Genomic DNA, 20067 nt, shown 5'->3' with positions numbered 1-20067 from the left:
TAGTGTATTTTTGGTCTTTGTAGAAGCCGCCCAGAGTGGTTGGGGAAACCAGCCAGATGGGCGGGGTACAAATAATAAATTATATTATTATTATTATTAATTATTATTATTATTATTATTATTATTATTATTATTATTATTTACGTGGAAATGGAAATAAATCCACAAAAGTTCCTATCCCCACCCACCTGCAAAAATAAAAACCCAGACTATTTCTCCATATGCCCTTTAGTCATTCATTCACTCATTTAATCTTGACTTAAAAGTGGCTATTCAGGACTGGTAATAAGCTTACATTCTAAAAGTCATAGAGGGGAGGGGGAAGGGGGTAGCAAACTCAGGGACCAGTTCAGTTGCCCAGATATCCCTGTGACAGAAGGTGATTATGGTAGGGTTGCCATATTCGCAAAAGTGAAAATCCGGACAAAGTTGTTGTTAGATTGTTAAATCTTTGGGATTTTTACAGCATTTTTCTTAAGAAATTGCTCTAATTGCCATATATCCAGGTTTTCCCCAGACATCTTGCTAATTCGATGAAAATCTGCCCGGATGCCATTTTGACACCCTGATTCCCAGACATGTCCAGGAAAACCCAGATGTATGGCAGCCCTAGATGATGGACTCTCCCTTTTGGAGCTTGGTTGGTTGGTCTCTGTCAGGGATGATAAAATGTCAAGATTCGTGTACCAAGAAGGGAGCTGGATTAGAGGACTTCCCAGATCCCTCCCAACTCATGAGTCTATGATTCTATTATCTTGATGGATGGACAGGAAATTCTTCATGTTTTTATATATTTAGCTATGGGCAACAGATGGAGCAACTGGTACCTCCCAGCGGCCCTGGTGATTCTGAGCATGTTCTCCCTAACAGCCCTGCTCCTCATTGTGGTGGGAAACCACAATGTCACACTGCCTCCAGACAATAAGGTGAGTGTGCAGCCATACCTGATACCATGGACCTTTCTTTGAGGCAAATCCACTGAGTCAGTTGTTTAAGAAATAAATGTCTTCCTATTATATAGGTGTGGGGAACCTCAGGCTTCTCCATTTGGCCTCCAGGACTCTCCCCAGGCCATACACCCCTCTCCAGTCACACCCCTCATTGGGCTCTTTGAACATTTCTGCCTGGCTGGAACATGTCCCCTTGAACTCTGGTTATAACTCTTCTTTGTGGGTGTAAGCTAGCCCACTGTACAAAGTGAAGAGAAACATTCATTGCTCCACCTACTTGTTGCTGCTCACCACTGGCATGTGGCGCCCAGGGAGTTACCCAGAAAGAAATTTGGCCCTCCGGCCAAGGAAGTTCCCCCACTTCTATCTTAAACCCTGATGAGAGTTCAGTGGTTTGTTTGTTTTGCATTCTAACTTAGCAGCTCAGGTTTTGCACCACCTGACTCTTTCATTCTAAATGTCTCCCCCTCCAGTACGGGCTGGTGTTTGATGCGGGCTCATCCCACACCTCGCTGTTCGTCTACCAGTGGCCAATGGACAAAGAGAACAACACAGGCGTGGTCAGCCAAACCTTCTCCTGTCATGTCAATGGTCAGCTTCTCCTAGTTACATAAAAACATGGGAGGGGAATCTGAGGAAGGTGGGAGAGGGATCCAAAAGGTCTGAAATATCAGCTGTATTCAACTCCCAGTGACCAATACCACATTGATTATGGAATATTGAATACAGTTGACTCTCAGCTTACGTGGGGGTTATGTTCTGTACTGCATAAATACAAAACTGTATAAAGACAAAATACTCTCTCTGCACCTCCGAATACCCTCCCAAGGTGAGTGTAATGGTGGCTGGGATTGCTGACCTTCCCCCTCCCATACAGCACCTGTCCCCTTTTTATTTATTTGTAAAATAAAAATTAAAAATTTGGCCAAGCGCGTAAAGCTGACTTTGCGCAAATTAAATGTGCCTAAGTTGTGAGTCGAGTGTATATGGGTCACAGAGAGAGAGGGGAGAGAGAAAGAAGGCATGTTAGAGAGGGGGGAGAAGCGATGTCACTCAGAGAGGGGGCATCAGAAAGGGGGTATGAGAAAGAGAGATGGGTGTCAGAGAGCGCTGGGGTGTCACAGAAAATAGAGGAGGTGTCGTGGGTGGGTAGGTGGGTGAAAGAGGGAGAGTAGGGATAATGGGGAATCAGTTCAGTTTGCAATTAAAAGGGAACTTAACCTAATTCGCATTTTCCAAAACAATAAAAAACTGTTTAAAGTGCTGCCACAGTGCTTTTAATGTGTGGTGTGAATGTGGTCTAGATCAGTGTGTTTCAACCTTTTTTGGGCAAAGGCACACTTGTTTCATGAAAAAAATCACGAGGCACACCACCATTAGAAAATGTTAAAAAATTTAACTCTGTGCCTATATTGACTATATATAAAGTAATTCTCTTGAATAGGAATCAAATAAACACAAAGTATTTTATAATTACTTTATTATGAAATAGTAAGAAAACAGAAATATGAAAAATTATAAAATACTTTATTTTTGAATCTTTCGAATTTTTCAATTTTTCCTACGGCACACCAGGCAACATTCTTTTCAACCAGAACAGTGGTTGAAAAACGCTGGTCTAGATTAAGCAAAATTACCTACAATTGCAGGGATATTAGGATAAATTTGCACTAAAAGCCTTAATGGTGACTTTAAAAAATAAGCTGAAGATCTGGATATATGGGAAACTGAAATTAAGACGGGAAGAAGTAATATGTGGACAGATTTGCCCATCTCTATGTTTTTTTTGTGTTTCAGGGAGCGGGATATCAAGTTATGCCAAAAACCCTCCGCAGGCAGGTGCCTCCCTCAAGGAATGCCTGGATGCTGCTATGACCGTGATCCCCCCGGAAAGGCAGCAGGAGACGCCAGCTTATCTGGGAGCCACAGCCGGCATGAGACTGTTGAGGTACAAAGACAAAGAGCCAGGGTTTACAGAGTGAGGTGAAACCAGTCAAGGTAGCAAAACAGCTGCCCAAATATAATAATAATAATAAAGGATCTCAAATTAGGAGTCTCAATTTTGAGTTGCTTTTTTTTTAAAGGAGCAAGTGTCTTGAAAGTATAGGCTTGAAAGAGCAGCAGTTCTAAGGGTACAAGGCGTGGCTTAGGTCCAAGCTATCTGAAAAGCTCCATTCCATCATAGGAACTTGGCTGAGAGCTCAGATATTTAGGGGAGGCCCCTCCCACAGTCTCACCACCCTCACAGGCATGCTTGTTAGGGACGTGGGAGAGGGCCTACTTGGTGGCTGCTCCCGGACTCTGGAACTCCCATCCCCCCAAAAACCCTAGACTGGCCCCCTCTCTGGTGTCATTCTGCCAGCAGATGATGACCTTCTTGTTCCAACAGGCTTGGGAGAACTGATTGCGTTTAAGGAAAGGACTTATGTCGTGCTGTTTATATTGTAACTATCTACATGTTTTTAATCTCTCTCTCCCCACCTCCTCTCTAAGTTTTAATCCTATCATTGTTTAATTGTTTTTAATTATTGTTCCCCCCCCCCCTATGTTTATAGTAATTCTTATTTTTATATGTAAGCTCCCTTCAGTGCTATCAGAGGGGAAGGTGGGGTACAAATAAATATATTGTTGTACATCACCCCAATACCTCAGCAGTGTGAGATTCCAGGGTTTCCAGTTGGCTTACTCAAGGTTAATGTTTCATTTCTGGAAAATAAAGCACAGCAGAGGCTGTGGTGTCTTGATGATATATGGTTTATTTACACACAAATACAAACTGGGCCTACAATGGAGGGATTCATCATATCAGCGCTGCCAGAGGAACTTGCTTCTCCCACAGGTACAGCCATGACACCAGCCATTGTGCTCTGCCTCTGGCAGTTCTATGTCACATAACTCCTAACTCTAAGCTCTGTGCTTTATTTGTAGGCAGTGGCCGAATCATTTGCCACCTCACACCTTTCCTTTGATCCTGTGCTGTCCTAATGGTCCATTACCTCAGGCTATCATCTCATGGGAAGCCCCAGCTTGGCTTAATGAGCTTTTTAAGCACATGCTGATTCCTGAGTCTATAGAAATATCTCCTGCACAGCTTAATAATACACAAGGTCAGGGAGACTATAAGTTTCTAGCGCACAACCTAATACACATGGGTCTGACTATTTCGACACTCCAAGCATTGATTAAATTCTGCCACATGCTCAGTCCAGAGAACATAGTGGTCTAGCATCCACAAATTCATAACACTATAGTAGTAGTATCCAATGTGAGTCCTACGCAGAGTAGAACCATTCACATTAAAGAGCCTATGTTAGGCCCCATCTACACTATTCATTCAAAGCTATATCATACTATGTTAAACAGTCATAGGGACTGTAGTTTGTTCAGGGTGCTGAGCAGTCTATTCAAAGGTAGAGTGTCCCTAGCTCTGGATGTTCCTTTCAGCCACCGTGAATAGCTCTTCTGTCCTCCATCAATTTCTTGCAATGTTGTCATCAATCCATCTAAAGTTAGTAGAGCAACTCAGGATCCAGCTTCACTGCACATTTAAAGCATACGACATGTGGAGACACATGACTGTTTAATGTGTCTCCAAAAGAAGTGTAGTTTGTTCAGGATGCTAAGAGTTGCTAGGAGACCCCCTCCCCCCCCTCAGAGCTACAATTCACCAAGTGGTTTTTTTACAATCAACCCCTCTTCCCAGGGAACTCTGGGACATGACTAATTTCAATGGTCCTACATTACATTGGCTGCAACCTTTCATTTTCAATCTTCTAGTTTCTACACTACTCAGTTTTATTTGGATATACAGATGTACTTTTTAAAAAAATCTAGCTTTAAGTAAATTCTGTTGAATGTTGTTTGCATTTTTTATAAAACACATTGAGATTGATTGATTGATTGATTGATTGATTACTATATTAAGCAGTATATTTTTTTAAAGTACACACACACACACACACACACACACACACACACACTACTTAATTTGAAAAGTTGTTTGCCTGTCGGTACTCTGTGCATTTGGACAACTCTTAAGATAGTGTAACCAAATTTTGGACGATGGTTCCTGAGATCAGTGAATGAGCACTTCTGCATTTGATTACAATTGGACACAATTTTGCTTCAAGATGGCAGACTGAACCTTTCAAAACCACACCAGTATTTGGGTTTCTTAGAATACCTGAGCAATGCTGGGTACAAAGCTGCCAGTAAATAAATAAAACAAAAGAACCCCAAACTCCAAATTAGCCTCATGCTTCCAAATTCACAGTTCTTCTTGGCAAATTACCCTACAGAATGGAGAATGAGTCTGCATCAAAACAAGTTCTGGAAGAAGTTGGCAAGACTATCAAGCAGTATCCTGTGAGTTTCCGAGGCGCTCAGATCATCAGTGGAGAGGACGAAGGTGCTTACGGCTGGATCACCATCAACTATCTGTTGGACTCCTTCACCAAGGTGGGGCTGATTCTACAAGACTATGAACAGGTTTAGGATGCATAGATCAGGCATATTGTTCCAGGGCTAGAACAAGAATAAGCTAGATATTTCTGGAGTACAGCTGCCATCTTCCCTGGCCATGCTGGTTGGTTCTGATAGGAACCCAATAAGGATAAGCTATGTTGTGAACTCCAAATACTGTTGTGCTCTCCAATCATTCCTGACCATTGGCTATGTTGGCTGGGGCTGGTGGAAATCCAACAACATCTGGAGGTCACTATTTTGGCTACTTGTGGGCTAGACGCTGGAGCATCTAATTAGAACTAGGAAGAGCTGGGTTTGAACCCTTCCTCAGCTCATGAAGCTGATCTTGGGCCAGTCACACACTCTCACATAAGCTTACAGGGTTATATTAAGGATAAAAGGATTTGCACTAGCTCAAGCTCCCTTTAGCTAGGGTGGGACACAAATATAATTCTTTATCATCATGATGCTGGCTTGAAAGATCCTATTCCACCATGAGCTACTACATTCTCTGTGCCTGCCACGGCTACTGTTGCTTAAATATTGCTTCTGGCCCTGCCCATTTCTCTAAGTCGGTGGTTTCCAACCAGTGTGCCGTGGCACCCTGGGTGCCCTGAATGATGATCAGGGGTGGCGTGGGCAACCCTAGCCTCTGTCCCTCTTTCTTTCCCTCTCGTGTCTCTGCCTCCCAGAGGCTTGCACAGCTGCTTATTGCAGCAGCCCTGTCTTTAAGCTCCGCAGGCAAGGGTGCGGGACAGAACAGAGACGAGGGATGGCAGCAGCTGCTGCCCAGAGGACTCCCAAGGAGATGGGAGAGGAGGCTAAGGGAACACTCTACAAGGGAGGGTGTTCGAAAAGGGGTGAGAGGTTGCCAGCTCTACAGGCAAGGGGTGACATACTTGGGCTCTTGAGCCCCACAGGGGTGTTGCAGAAAGAATGTGGTTGGTCAAGGGAGCCGTGGACTCAAAAAAGTTGAAAACCTCTGCTCTAAGGAGCCAATAACAGTTGAGTAGTGGGACATTGTCAAGATGGCAGATATCCACCAGCTGATTAAAGGGGAACATCCAGCCATTTGATGTGGGCCAATTTAAGAATGCAAGCCCTGGTGGATCAGATCAAAGGCCTGCCTCTCGTATGGGGACTCTGTAGGCCCTCCAGATGTTGCTGGAGTTCCAATCCCATCAACCCCAGACTTTTGTGCTGAGGGTTTCTGGGGTATGTATAGTAAACTAATCAGGTATGTTTGTTTTGAAAGGTCTTTAAGAGCTTACCCTTGTCTAGTCAAAAGACCATAGTTAATAAACTCCAGTTAAACCACTGGACCCGGTTCTCACGTAATGCTAAACCATGGTTTATCAAACTATGGTTGTTAAATCATGGTTCAACATTGTGTCTGAACAAGGCCATAGAGCATTAGGAAACGCTAACCAGAATAAATGCAGAGGTGGGAAGATTGTTTTTTCAAAAGTGGGAAGGAGCTCAGTCCTAAAATCAGGTAGATCTCTAAATGATCTTCCCCTTGCCAGGCCCCACAAGTGCTAACCTGTTGTGGTATCTCTGCAGTATTCTGCTAAAGACAGAGAATGGATTCACCCCACTTCAACCAATATATTGGGCGCATTGGATCTCGGAGGGGCATCGACCCAGATTAGTTTTGTTCCAGCTGGCAAGATCACTGATCCAAACGAAGCCGCTCACTTCCGACTCTATGGGTTTGATTACACCATCTATACCCACAGCTACCTGTGCTATGGTCAGAACCAAGCCCTCCAGCACCTGACCCGGATTATAATCGTAAGTCACCCGTTGCCATTCAGAAGCTAGCCCTGGGCAGAGAGACTTGGCCGGTGGTGAGAGGTGTTAACTGAAAGGGACAGGAATATCATCTAGGAATATCATCTACAAACCCCTTGACATCTCCTGAGATTCTTGGCAGACCACTTAATGATTTTTCTACCTGTTGTACCCATTGAAATGTGCTGTATGACTTTTAACGGTATTTTTATTGCTACTTTTATTTCTTACATATTTTATTTTATTGTATTACAGTTTGTTGCATTGGATTAAAATCGAACTAAAATAAGCAATAAAAATACACTTTAAATCAGTATTAATATTGAACATGAATGTGCGACAGACCACCTGAACAATGCTCACAGACCACAGTTTGCAAATCCCTGATCTGGGCTACAATAAAACAAAAATAGGGATCAAACCTTAAAGAATTTCATGCACAGTGTGGTTTTTAGATGTTCTTAAAGAAACTTAAAAAGCAGGCACCTTCATTGTATGTACTCTTTTCAGTGCCTTATAAAACCATACTTATTTAGGCAAGCCTATCCAGACTTTTTTGGGACGCGGGTGGCGCTATAACCACAGAGCCTAAGACTTGCCGATCAGAAGGTCAGCGGTTCGAATCCCCGCGATGGGGTGAACTCCCGTTGCTCAGTCCCTGCTCCTGCCAACCTAGCAGTTCGAAAGCACGTCAAAGTGCAAGTAGATAAATAGGTACCGCTCTGGCGGGAAGGTAAACGGCGTTTCCGTGTGCTGCTCTGGTTCGCCAGAAGTGGCTTAGTCATGCTGGCCACATGACCTGGAAGCTGTATGCCGGCTCCCTCGGCCAATAAAGCGAGATGAGCGCCGCAACCCCAGAGTCGGTCACAACTGGACCTAATGGTCAGGGGTCCCTTTACCTTTACCCAGATTTTTAGAATGTTGGCTTGTGTTTAATCTGGTTTTAATTTATCATTGATTCATTGATTTAATTCTGTTTACATTTTAAGCTGGGGGGAGTGGTAATTGTAAAGATTTTTATTTTTATTATTATTAAAAAATCAAAAAATGATAAATCGTTTTTAAATTGTACCCCCCCCCCAATAATTATATTCTTTGATTTGCTTTGTAAGGTTTTATGAAGCTATTAAAAATAATTTCGGATAACAAATGCAAATGAAAAGGTATAATTAACAGGTTGTAGGTAAACTTAAGGTTTATCCCAACTCTAATTGTCTTGTTTGCAGGAGTAGGATTGATTTGTTTTCAACCACATTAGCCTCATCTGTGCTACACGCTTAAAACAGTATCATACCACTTTAAAAACTCATGGTTTCCCCAGAAGATCCTGGGATGTGTGCTTTACTAAGGGTCTGAGAGATGTTAGGAGATCCCCTATTCCCCTCTTAGATATACCATTCCCAGAGTTCCCTCTTCGATTGCTAAACCACTCTGGGAAATGTAACTCCATGAATGGGAAATAGGGATCATTCCATTCCTCCAGGAAGTAATGATGGCAACTATTAAGTTGTGGGTGAACATATAAGACGACACAGCGATTCTTCAAACAGCTCTTGTTTATTCACAGGCCAGGACAGAACTGAACTGAAGTGTTCAGTCAGCCTGCTTATATAGAGCTCCAGTACAACATAACTGTAACAATTTTCTAAAACTATCCAATCACTGAACGTCACTTTCGATCCCTTATTTGCATAACTATCTACAGTATCCCTCTGCTGGCCCAGGGTGAGAACTTCAGTACATAACACCCGCCAACTTCAATGACTTCCGAAGAGGATTAGACCAATCCATAGAGGAGGATAAGGCTATATGTTCCACTTCCACTGTATGCCTCTGAATGTCATTTGCTAGGAATTGCACAGCACTATTGAGCTCAGGTCTTTGGGCTTCCCATTGGTGCATCTGGTTGTCCACTGTGAGAGCAGGATTCTGGACTCGTGCCATTGGCCCAATCCTGCAAGCCTCTCCTTATGTTCTTATGAAGGTACATCTGGACTACGGTTTCACTCTGTGGTTCTTGCCTCCAGGATTCAAGCTCATTAGATCGGGTCGATCACCCTTGCTACCCAGAAGGCTACATTTCATCCTTTACAACTGCGTCTGTCTATAGCAGTCCATGTGCCAAGCAATCAAAGCCACCTCCAGCCTCGAAGAACTTTACTCTGGTGGGCACAGGCAATGCCACCCTTTGCCGGGAAACCTTCAAGAGTATTTTCAACTTCTCAAAAAACTGCAAATATAATGACTCCTGTGGTTTCAATGGGGTCTACCAGCCTAAGGTCAACGGGAAATTTCTGGTACGAGAGCACGCTAATTCATGCTAAAAAGTTGGGAATAGGGATGTTCCTCTGTGTGTCTGTGTTTGTAATAGTCCAAATGCATATAGGCGTAGCCAGGGGGGCAGCTGCCCCCCCAATAAAGTAAATAAATAAAAATACTTAAGTTAAAGTAGAAATTGTGAGATTTTTCTGAATGCTTTGGGTCAAAAGAAAGTAATTTAAAACAGCTGATGCATTTCATTCCAAATCTGCTAGAAAGAGCCAGATAGAGGATGCTGACAGGTGGGTGTCCTGCCCCCCCATAACACAAATCCTGTCTACAGCCTTGCAAATGCAATGTATCAGTTGAATAATACTGGGATGTTTATTACTTTTGTTTATTGTTTGTTTATTCCACCGAAACATAGTTTTGATTTCTTTTTTTGTTATCTCTTTTTCTGCCTTGTAAATGAATTTCATTACTGATTTATCATCTGATTTTATTTTGTTGCAAACTTTATTCAAGGACCTCATCCTTCGGTTTATTAGCTAAAGTAAAAAATAAAGTAGAAAACTGCTTTATATTGAGTCAGATTACTGGTCCATCTATCTTGCTGGACTGACCGGGAGAGGAACTCCAGGGTTTCAAACAGGGTTCTCTCCAGCTCTACCTGGAGATGCCATCAGGGATTGAACCAGGGACCTTCTGCATGCAAAGCAGATGCTCTGCTATTGAGTGATGGCCTTTCTGCTGAAAAATAAACTAAGATCCTAGTTCTCATGGTTCTGAATAATGGGCTGAATTAAATAAGAACATAGGTCCATCTAGTTCTCTCCTAGCCCTACCTGGAGATGCTGAGGAATGAATATGGGACCTTTTGCATGCAAAGCAGATGCTCTCCCACTGGTCTACACCCTTCCCCAGGCTTCTATAGCCATTGTTGGTTTGATGTCCTTCACTCACCTGTTCATGTTTTATTTTAAATTTCAGGCTTTTTCTGCCTATTACTATACCTTCAATTTCCTGAACTTGACTGAAACTCAGCCACTGGCCACTGTTGAAGATACTATCAAGACGTTCTGTGCCAGGAAATGGGAGGAAGTAGGTATCCTATCATCCTGGTGTGGTTTGGAAGGTCACAGGAGACTTGTTGACCAATCTGTAAAATGAACATATATTTAGGAATATATCGGTTGAGGCACTCCAGTTTGGTAGCCCAAATTCTGAGGCTTGCACACCAGATCTCTTGGGCAGAGTTGATGAAGGACCTTTTTTCTGCCTGAGGACCACATTCTCTTCTGGGCAACCAGACAGGGGGCCACATATCATTGATGGGTGGGGCCAGAGGTACAAGTGGGCATGGTTAGAGAGGCAAAGATGGGCAGAGCAGCCCATGAGAATTTTCCCTTTCGTACAATAGCCTCTTTCTGTACACATCCCTATCTATCCTCCATCAAGCAAGAGGCATGATCAGAATTCAAATGACACAGCCCAGCCCAGCCCAGCCCAAACACTCAAGGAGGGTGCAAAGCAGAGTTGCTGAGATGTGTAGCCTGGGGGAAGCAAGTTTTGCTGGAGAGGAGCCAGTGTGGTGTAGTGGTTAAGAGCGGTAGACTCGGAATCTTGTGAACCGGGTTCACTTCCTCGCTCCTCCACATGCAGCTACTGGGGCTAGTCACGCTTCTCTCAAGTCTCTCAGCCCCACTCACCTCACAGAGTGTTTGTTGAGGGGGAGGAAGGGAAAGGAGAATGTTAGCCGCTTTGAGACTCCTTCAGGTAGTGATAAAGCGGGATATCAAAATCAAACTCTTCTTCTTCTTCTTCACCTGGCAAGAGGCCTGAGGGCCAAATACAGAGATTTGAAGGGCTGGATTTAGCCCCTGTACCTGAGGTTCTCCACCTTTTCTCTAGGAAGACAGCCAACAGCCTTCAGATGCTACCAAAGCCCTAGACTCAGTTCCTTGGGTCTGTTCTCAGCCTGTTCCAAAGTTGTCGACAATGCTTTTTACCTACACAGAAAGGTGTTTTAGGAGGAATACAGTTCGACACCTGCCAAAATCTTTTGTACTATGCAACCATGAAGAACAAACTGTAGCCCATGATCCCTTATCCCAGATGAGGCCTTGTTTGAGGTACTGCCACTGGGGGCCGCCCAGTTGGCATTGACCTATGCTCATCCTTAAAGGTGCCACAAGACCCAAAGCTGTCTTTGCTGAAACACAGCTGCCCTTCTGGAAAGTCCTGAAGGTTCACACAACTGGACCCTTCAGTCACCTTAATCCAGACATGGGAAACACTGTCACCCTCCAGATGTTGCTGAACTAGAATTCTCACCAACCCCCAGACAGCACAGCTCATGGTCAAAGGTGGTGGAAGTTATAGTCCAATGACATCTGGAGGGCCACAGGTTTCCCATCCCTGCCCTCAAATGATTTCAGGTAGTTGCGCTGAGTTGCTGCTGGTCAGAGTAGCCAATGTGGTGCCCTCTAGATATGGTCAGACTCCAACTTGCATCAAATCAGGCAGTATAACCAATGGTCAGGAAATTAACACTCTCCTACCTCAGCTGCTCTTGAAATGTTGTGTCTCTCTCTCTCTCCCTGTCTTTCCTCAGTTGAAATCCAGTTACTCTAGCGAGAAGGAGGACCATCTGAAAAACTACTGCGCTAGTGCCAACTACATCCTTACTCTCTTGCTGGACGGTTACGGCTTTCGAACGGACACCTGGAACAACATTGCCTTCCGGATGCGGGTGAGGGCAGAGCTGGAGGTCATGTCAGTATATATGGTTTAGGTCCAAGGTATCTGAACCAGCCCAGGTTTTGAAGGGACTGAGGTTGTCCTTACCCCTTCTGTCTCTGCCCTTTTCACTTCCCCACCCCCCACATAAGCCATTCCTTTCTCCTCCTTGCCAATGGTCTGAAAAAAATCACTTTCACAAGGGCTTTTGTAGGCGAAAATAGATATAGATTACCTGTCTGGGATAGTTAACAAAATACTTAGCTGGAACTCTAGATCCAAAGCACAGGACTAAACACTTTCTCCAGCATGAGAGATCCCCCAGCAACAGAGTTTAATATTTTTTCCAATTTTTTAAATTGATTTTCCAAAATTTTTAAACAAACAAACATACATACATACATACATCTTAACTGTACTTAATCCAATCTTAGTAACATTGATAAGTGACTTCCTCAAATCCCCCTGACTGAATTTCAGTATATATCATTGTAACAGTTTTCCAAAACAAGTTTCTCATAAAATTTACTTAATCACTTAACATCTTTCATTTCATCTTTACTTTAAACATATTATTCTATAACTTTACATATTTAAATCCTAAGCCTATCTGTTATTTGCAAGTATTTCTATTTAAATTATCTTAGCATATTTAACTAAATAGTCTTTGAATTTCATCCATTCCTCCTGGTACTCCTCCTCCTTCTGGTCGCAGAATCTTCCGGTCAGGTCGGCTAGCTCCGAATAGTCCATCATCTTCATCTGCCATTCCTACACTGTTGGCACTTCTTGTGTTTTCCAGTTCTTAGCTAATAAAATTCTAGCTGCAATTGTGGCATACAAAAACAACCTAACATCTTTTGGGGGCAATTCCAAACCTGTTATTCCAAGAAGAAAGGCCTCTGGTTTCTTAATAAATGTATATTTCAACATTTTTTTCAATTAATTATAAATCTTCTCCCAGAAGTCTTCCACCTTAGGGCAGGTCCACTACATATGATAAAAGGTACCCTCTTTTTCTTTATGTTTCCAGCATAGATTATCACTATTATGGTATATCTTTGTCCAGCAACAGAGTTTAAAAGTCACAAAAGCAAGCAGCAGTGTAGTGTGAAGATACAGGCTGTTGAAACCATTTTAATATCCCATTTAGTCCACTTTCAGAACTTCCGTGTTTCTATTGCTCTTAGCCACAGACCACACACTTTAGTGAGTTTTGAAATGGTTTACTTACAAAGTTCCAAAAGTCAGGTTCATGCATTTACCTATATAGCAGCAAGTAAACACGGGTAGAAATCTTGGGATACAAAATATAGTGAAATAGCCCTAAGTACTGGAGCACCAGGTTCTCTCCCAGCCCAGGAGATGCTGGGGATTGAACCTGGGACCTTCTACATGCCAAGCAAATGCTCTTCCTATGACAAGGAAGCTCACCTCTGCCTGAAATGCCAGCTTTGTGTTGGCTCATAGCAAGGCTATTAGCATTAAGTGGGGGGCACTGTGTTTGCCTTCCTTTGTGACTGTACCCTTTCTCTCTCTTGCAGGCTGCCAACTCGGAAATTGGCTGGACTCTGGGCTACATGCTGAACCTCACCAATATGATCCCCGCAGAAGCCCCCCGACAGCTGAGAGGGCACGAGGAAGGGGTGTGGGCAGCCAGCATTTTCTTCATTGCCGCTGTGCTGGCAATCTGTATTGCCCTGCTGGTCATGTATTTACTGCGCTGAGAGAAAGGGGCGGCATTTTGGACTGTTCACCTCCCTGCAGCCTCTGTGTGGGTTAGGGTGGGGCAGTCAGCACCAGCCCCTCAGCGGACCCACAAGCAAGCAAACGCTAAACAGATTGGCAGGCGCCACCAAGCCAGACCAGCTTCAACTCTCTAAGACCCAATGGGACAAACATACACTACTTGCCCAACTAACACTGATTATGCCTTTTATTTTCAGAAGTACATGCAGTATATAATTTATTGTACCGCACTCCCCCCTCCCCAGCAATATATTAGCTATGTAAACCATAAAGTCCCTGGTTCAAAACTTATCTCTTCCGTGAGCTGTTGCAAAGGCCAGAGGCAAGCTGCTTTCTTTCTCATCCCCCCCCCAAAAAAACCAGGGTGATGATAAAACTGTTCTGTGTTGCAGTAGTCTCCTAAGACTCACTGGAGGTAGGGCTTTGACCCTCCCCCCTCGAAAGCACTCTAGCAATATTATTAATGAAAATTAATTGTAATGGGAATGAATTTGCAAGTACTAGTAATATTGTTTCTCATCCGCTGTTTACTGGACCAGTAGTTCACTGGTGCCAACCTGCAACTGGCAAGTGCAGATGCCTGCCTTGGTGGGCAAGAGAGCGGGACTTCAAGGCTGCTTATCAGGTCTTCAGATTGATCTTGGCACCAAGGTGAGAGACCAGTTTAAAGCAGATGATAGATTCTCAGGCAAAGGAATTGCAGGGTGCCAGGAGTCAGTCGGACAGGAGCTACAGTGGTCTCATTCAGGCCTGGAAGAGGAACTGCCTGGGATGGGATCCCCAAAGATTTTAGCCACGGACGAAAATGGGGGCTAGAAACACCATACAAATACTGTAAATACTTGGAGGAGTTGATTCTATGGGGCTGGTTCTCATCTCTCTGTTGTGGACAGCTAGTTACATTCTTTTTTTCTTTTGCACCAAAATATTTTTGTGGGTGAAAGGATCTCTCTCAACCCCACCAGGAACAAACTTTCCACAAGACTTAAGGCACGTGCAGGCTGTCTTCATTTTCCAGTTGGGATTCCATCACATACCAGCAAAATTCAAATTTGAAATGAAATTGAGTATGAAGTACTTGGGCAACAAAAAGAGACCTGGACTTTTTGTGGCAAGAAATGAATGAGATGGGAAAATGCGTGGGATAGCACTTACATGACCCGACACCATAGAAATTCCCTGCAAACAAATTGGAATGAGTGTGCAATAAACAGTTGGACACTGTATGACCTCCCTGCGAACTCTGCACAAACAAATCAGGACAAATGTTCAATAGACAGGTCATCAGGAACTGACCTCACAGTGCTCGCTAGAAAACTTTATAATTCTTTTTATTGCACATTTCTCAAATAAAAACTTTGCTAGGTGTTTACTGTGGACTTATGAAACCAGGAATTATCTGCAGTGCTCTGTTTTCATTGAAGGATTTGGTAATGAAGACCAAATTTGGCTTTCAAAGAAACTTATCTTTCATGAAGGAAGCTTGCACTAGTCCTCCTGGGTGTATGAAACCAAGGATTACCCAGCAGCACTTTTCCTTTTAGTGCAGGATTTGGTATTGAAGGCAGGGTTTGGCTTCCATGCTTGGCTGGGGATGGCGGGAGTTGTAGTCCAAAAGAGCTGAGGGCGCCAGGTTGGGGAAAGCCTGCCTTACAGGCTTAGGTGGCTGTAAAAAAGGGGAGGAGACAAGTTCAGGGAGCTAGATCCATAGCATACATTTGAAGCACGCCTAGTGCATATTTAAAGGTTATAACCTCTCACAAAGAATCCTGGGAACTATAGCTAGTTAAAGATGCTGTGAATTGTAGCTTTGTAAGGGGGAAACCATAGCTTCCAGGATTCTTGTGGGGTGTGGGGGGGTCATTACTTCAAACGTGCACTGGATGTGCTTTAAATGTATGTTGTGAACCTGACCTTAGTCATGAGGTAGGGACACAGGTGGCACTGTGGTCTAAACCACTGAGCCACTTGGGCTTGCCGATCGGAAGGTTGGTGGTTCAAATGCCCACGACAGGGTGAGCTCCCATTGCTCTGTCCCAGCTCCTGCCCACCTAGCAGTTCAAAAGCATGTCAAAGTGCAAGTAGATAAATAGGTACCACTCTGGCGGGAAGGTAAACGCCGTTTCCGTGCGCTCTGGCACTCGTCACATTCCTCCGTGTGCCAGTAGCGGTTTTGTCATGCTGACCACATGACCCAGAAAACTGTCTGTGGACAAACGCTGGCTCCCTTGGCCTGAAAGCGAGATGAGCGCCACAACCCCATAGCCACCTTTGACTGGACTTAACCATCCAGGGGTCCTTTCTTTACCTTTTACCTTTTAGTCATGAGGTCTAAATTCACATTCAGCAGATCACTGAATCACAGTTGCTGGGGAAAGCTGCCCTTGGGGAATGGTTGTTGCCTTCCAGCGCTGCACATATAGCTTTGGTCTGATCCTGCAGGGCTCTTCTGTTAGCAGACCTTGCAGCTTGGAATTGGAGTGGAACAATCATTTCCAATTTCTGGAATTCAAAGGCTTTATTCATGCAGAAACTGTTTACAGAATGAGTGGAGATAGAAGGAGAGAAATAGCATATATCTTGTCTCAAAAAGTTAGGACAGAGCAACAAACAAAATAGCTCTGTTTTAGGGGTGGCATCAAGGATGACAAAGCAAAGACGATAAGCAAGTGCTGGCAAGATTGCTAGACCAACAGTGCCCTCTGGTGGTTTAAAGTAATTCATGCATTAACTACAAACTCAAGAGAAGGAAATATATTTGCTTTTCACCAACACTCCGATCCAATTAACTTTATTGTACTAGCCATTGGCCATGACAAATGTGAATCAAAAATAAATATAAGCAAAAGGGATGCTGCGCCACAAATAATAGTCTCTATTTAGATCTCTGAGTTCCCCTTACATTTCACTGCTATATTGTCCAGGGTATTTTTTCTGATCTTTTCAGTCACCAAAGCAAAAAGGGTGACTTTATGAGTCACTGAAATGTTTCCATTACTAAGAAGCTAACACTTCACCAACACTTAGATGCATTTTCAGCATGTCTGAAGGGCAACACAGCACCTAATGGCAAGGGAAGGGTCGATTGTAGCATCTGTGATTGAATGGGTGGGTGAGCTAAGGGACAAGCCCCCTTTTTTCTGCTCTAGGAGCAGGTGTCAACAGCACTCTCGCACAGCAAAGCATTTTGGGAAAATGCCAGTGGTTCCATTGCAGCGTCCTTCCAGCCACTCCTCGTTCACTGTGAAAACACAACCAAGGTGAAAGCAGGTGGGTTTATGGCCAAAGGCACAGATCAAGAGAAGGGGATGAGGAAGGTGTCTCTGGTGCCTTTTAATCTGGAAGGGGGGAACATTTTTCAGGGACTATCAAACATCCATCTCTGCCCTGCCTACCTTCAGAGAGGATCTCCAGCTTGTCACCTTCTTTGAAAGACAGGTCCTCCTGGCCCTGAGCAGTGTAGGGGTGACACGCAGTCATGTGGTAGAGTACTGGCCTGCTCGTGGTATCCCTTTGGGCCTTCAGAACAAACACAAATGGGACCATGCACTGGAATCAGAGGGTTGGTAAGGAATCCCAAGAGTCATCTAGTCAAACCCCCTACCAATGCAGGCAATCCACTACTGCAGCACCTGTAATAGGTGGCCAGCCATCTTCTAACAAAAGACAGCCTACCCACTTCCAAGGAATTTCGCTTCCACCATACAACAGCTTTTACTGTCAGAATGAGGTTGTAGAGGGAGATTGAGTAAAACAATTAACTCTACCGCTTCAGGTTGTAGGATACCATTTCTGAATATTAATATTATTAATAAAAATAATATCTCACTAAAAATTGAAAACAGCAAGGCAGGACTGGTGTGCTAGCCTCCTGTTTGCAGGGAAATTTGTTGTTGTTGTCCAGTCTTTAAGCTAGATAACCCAACACCAATCAACACGTACCTGGCACCAGATGGTCAGCTGACCACCTTCCATGCTTTGCCAGATGTTCCTCAGTTCTTCATCACTGCTAACAGGGATCAGCTCATCACTACCTGAAATCTTGTACCTGAAAAGGGTCAGTGATGCAATCATGCACAGGTACATAGGAAGCTGTTAAGGCAAGAGTGGCATGGACACACCATACATTTAAAGCTATTGGCTTTTCCCAAAGAACCCTAATACATATGCATTTTTGTAAACATTGTTGGATTGGAGAACTGCACCACAAAATTAGGAGAAGTGCAAATTTCAAAGGATAGTTGTGTATAGGTTTGAAGATTGTGTTGGAAAGCCGCAGATCAGATAGATTCGGCTTTCATCCCTACCTGGTGCCAGTTCATGTTTATCTCAGAGCCTACCTCACTGACATCCGTGTAGCCTGCTGGCAGCATTCTTCCTGTAGCAGGTTCCTAAAGTCAGCCAGGGATGGGGCAGGACTCATTTTCACCTTGACAGAGTAGGAAGTGTGAATCTTCAGCAGGATGAACCCATTGGTGATGTCACCAGCCTCCACAGAAGAGGATAAGTCCTGCTCAATAGATGGAAAGGTACGGCTGAGCAAAGGGACCATCTGAAACAGTGTGTGTGTGTGTGTGTGTGACGTGCGCGTGTGTGTAGTATAAATAAAAATATAACAACTCCCCTTCCTGACACCCCAAACAGTATTTTCGGGTGCAGACTGCATTTCGTGGAAGCACAATATAGTCTACAAATAGGATTAAGAAGCTTCTATTTTAACTTGGTATTCAGTCTCCTGTAACAGTATTTTTCCCTTCACAGTGCTCATTGTTTATTTACCACCTACAATCAAAATAAATGACTCTGTTATTTAGATCCGCATCTCATTTTTCTTAATTTATCTAACTTTTCTCCAGTTAATCCTGTTTTCCCTTGCAAAGACCATACCATTTGAAATGTAGTTGGCAGGGGTGGCCCATCCCGTTTTGCCACCTGAAGTGAAACAGGAATTGCTGCCCCACCACCACCATATACCCCACTTCCACCACCGCTGCACCCCAGTTTTTGCCAAACTCCTCAAAGCATTGCAACTCAGCTTCTCCGCCCTGGGGCAGTGAGGATGAGTGTATCCAAATACTGTGCATCCAAACACCTCCCTCTTGACGATGGAAGTGGTGGGAAGAGGACCGACCGCCTCTTGTGCTGAGGTGGGTGTTTCACCCCTCCGCATGGATGGGCCAGCTCAGTTAATTGGAACCATTCTGCCAGATTCCTGCCTATTTATAAAACCAATAAACAAACACCAGTCTGCCAAAAACATGTCCGCCTTTCTTTGACCTCTCATTGCTTGGATTTTGCGAGACAATCTTTCCAGGACAGCTAGCTGGCAAACTTTACAATGCCAATATTATAGATTCATAAAACTTACAGTTCTTCTGAAGCAGATTTTAGGGCTGTTCATGATGAAATATCTAAAGCCCTTTTGCAACTACATTATATTACGTTACGTCACATTATTGCCATGGCAAATACAGAGTCTCACCTCCAGGGATGTATTTTGACCAGCAATGTTCATGTCTGCCCTGTCGTCATCTTCCTTGGCTGATGCTGCAAAACAAGCTTCACCCACTTACTAATAAAGCTGCATACGCTTTATATTTTATTTTTATTTTAGTTAATATTTATTTAATGTTTAGATTTTAAAATTTATACCCCGCTCTTCACCATATGGCTCTCTTAAAGTGGCTTACAATAACAAAATGCACATCATGCAATTTAAAGAATCTCCCCTCAAGAAAACAAAAATCTACGAACTGTAGTTTATTAAGGGTCTGGGAGCTCTAGCTCTGGGAGGTGTAAACTATAGTTCCCAGGAATCTTTGAGGAGGAGATGTGTTTCAAATTCTGGGTGTGTTAACAGCCTAATTCCATTAGTTAAACCCCGCCTTTATCATATTACTTTTATACTCCACCTTTCAGCCATGGTTCTTCCCCCTCCCCATTTTGCCCTCACAACCCCGCTGGATAGATTGGGCTGCAAGACAGGGAGTGGAGTTACTGGCCCAAGGTCACCCGGTGAACTTTGTGGCTGAGTGGGGATTTGAACCCTGAGCTCCCAAGTCCTAGTCAGACACTCTAACCAATATGCAACAATGGAGAAAGGAAGCAAACT

The 20067-nt window shown here is 43.8% G+C and overlaps 2 protein-coding genes across 2 annotated transcripts in view; one reads left to right on the top strand and one right to left on the bottom strand.

Annotated features, from left to right (window-relative positions):
* Positions 1-15325, top strand: part of ENTPD8 (ectonucleoside triphosphate diphosphohydrolase 8) — a 29429-nt gene extending 14104 nt beyond the window's left edge. Inside the window, exons 2-10 of the mRNA XM_081896512.1 lie at positions 799-926; positions 1424-1541; positions 2748-2898; positions 5249-5408; positions 6978-7208; positions 9236-9505; positions 10458-10568; positions 12082-12219; positions 13751-15325. Coding sequence (XP_081752638.1) covers positions 801-926; positions 1424-1541; positions 2748-2898; positions 5249-5408; positions 6978-7208; positions 9236-9505; positions 10458-10568; positions 12082-12219; positions 13751-13933 — 1488 coding nt within the window. The 5' untranslated portion in view covers positions 799-800 and the 3' untranslated portion in view covers positions 13934-15325. The remainder of the gene's footprint in view (positions 1-798; positions 927-1423; positions 1542-2747; positions 2899-5248; positions 5409-6977; positions 7209-9235; positions 9506-10457; positions 10569-12081; positions 12220-13750) is intronic.
* A 1129-nt stretch (positions 15326-16454) lies between these two features.
* The window catches only part of LOC309361551 (discoidin domain-containing receptor 2-like), a 47588-nt gene continuing 43975 nt past the window's right edge, over positions 16455-20067 (bottom strand). Inside the window, exons 23-27 of the mRNA XM_081896665.1 lie at positions 19438-19502; positions 18296-18465; positions 17898-18003; positions 17351-17474; positions 16455-17196 (exon numbers count right to left, since the gene is read on the bottom strand). Coding sequence (XP_081752791.1) covers positions 17114-17196; positions 17351-17474; positions 17898-18003; positions 18296-18465; positions 19438-19502 — 548 coding nt within the window. The 3' untranslated portion in view covers positions 16455-17113. The remainder of the gene's footprint in view (positions 17197-17350; positions 17475-17897; positions 18004-18295; positions 18466-19437; positions 19503-20067) is intronic.

The sequence above is a fragment of the Podarcis melisellensis genome (assembly GCF_964234715.1).
Source record: "Podarcis melisellensis genome assembly, chromosome: Z".
Classification (NCBI taxonomy): domain Eukaryota; kingdom Metazoa; phylum Chordata; class Lepidosauria; order Squamata; family Lacertidae; genus Podarcis; species Podarcis melisellensis.
The sequence above is the reverse complement of the archived record's forward strand: the minus strand, read 5'-3'. Positions and strand labels throughout refer to the sequence as shown.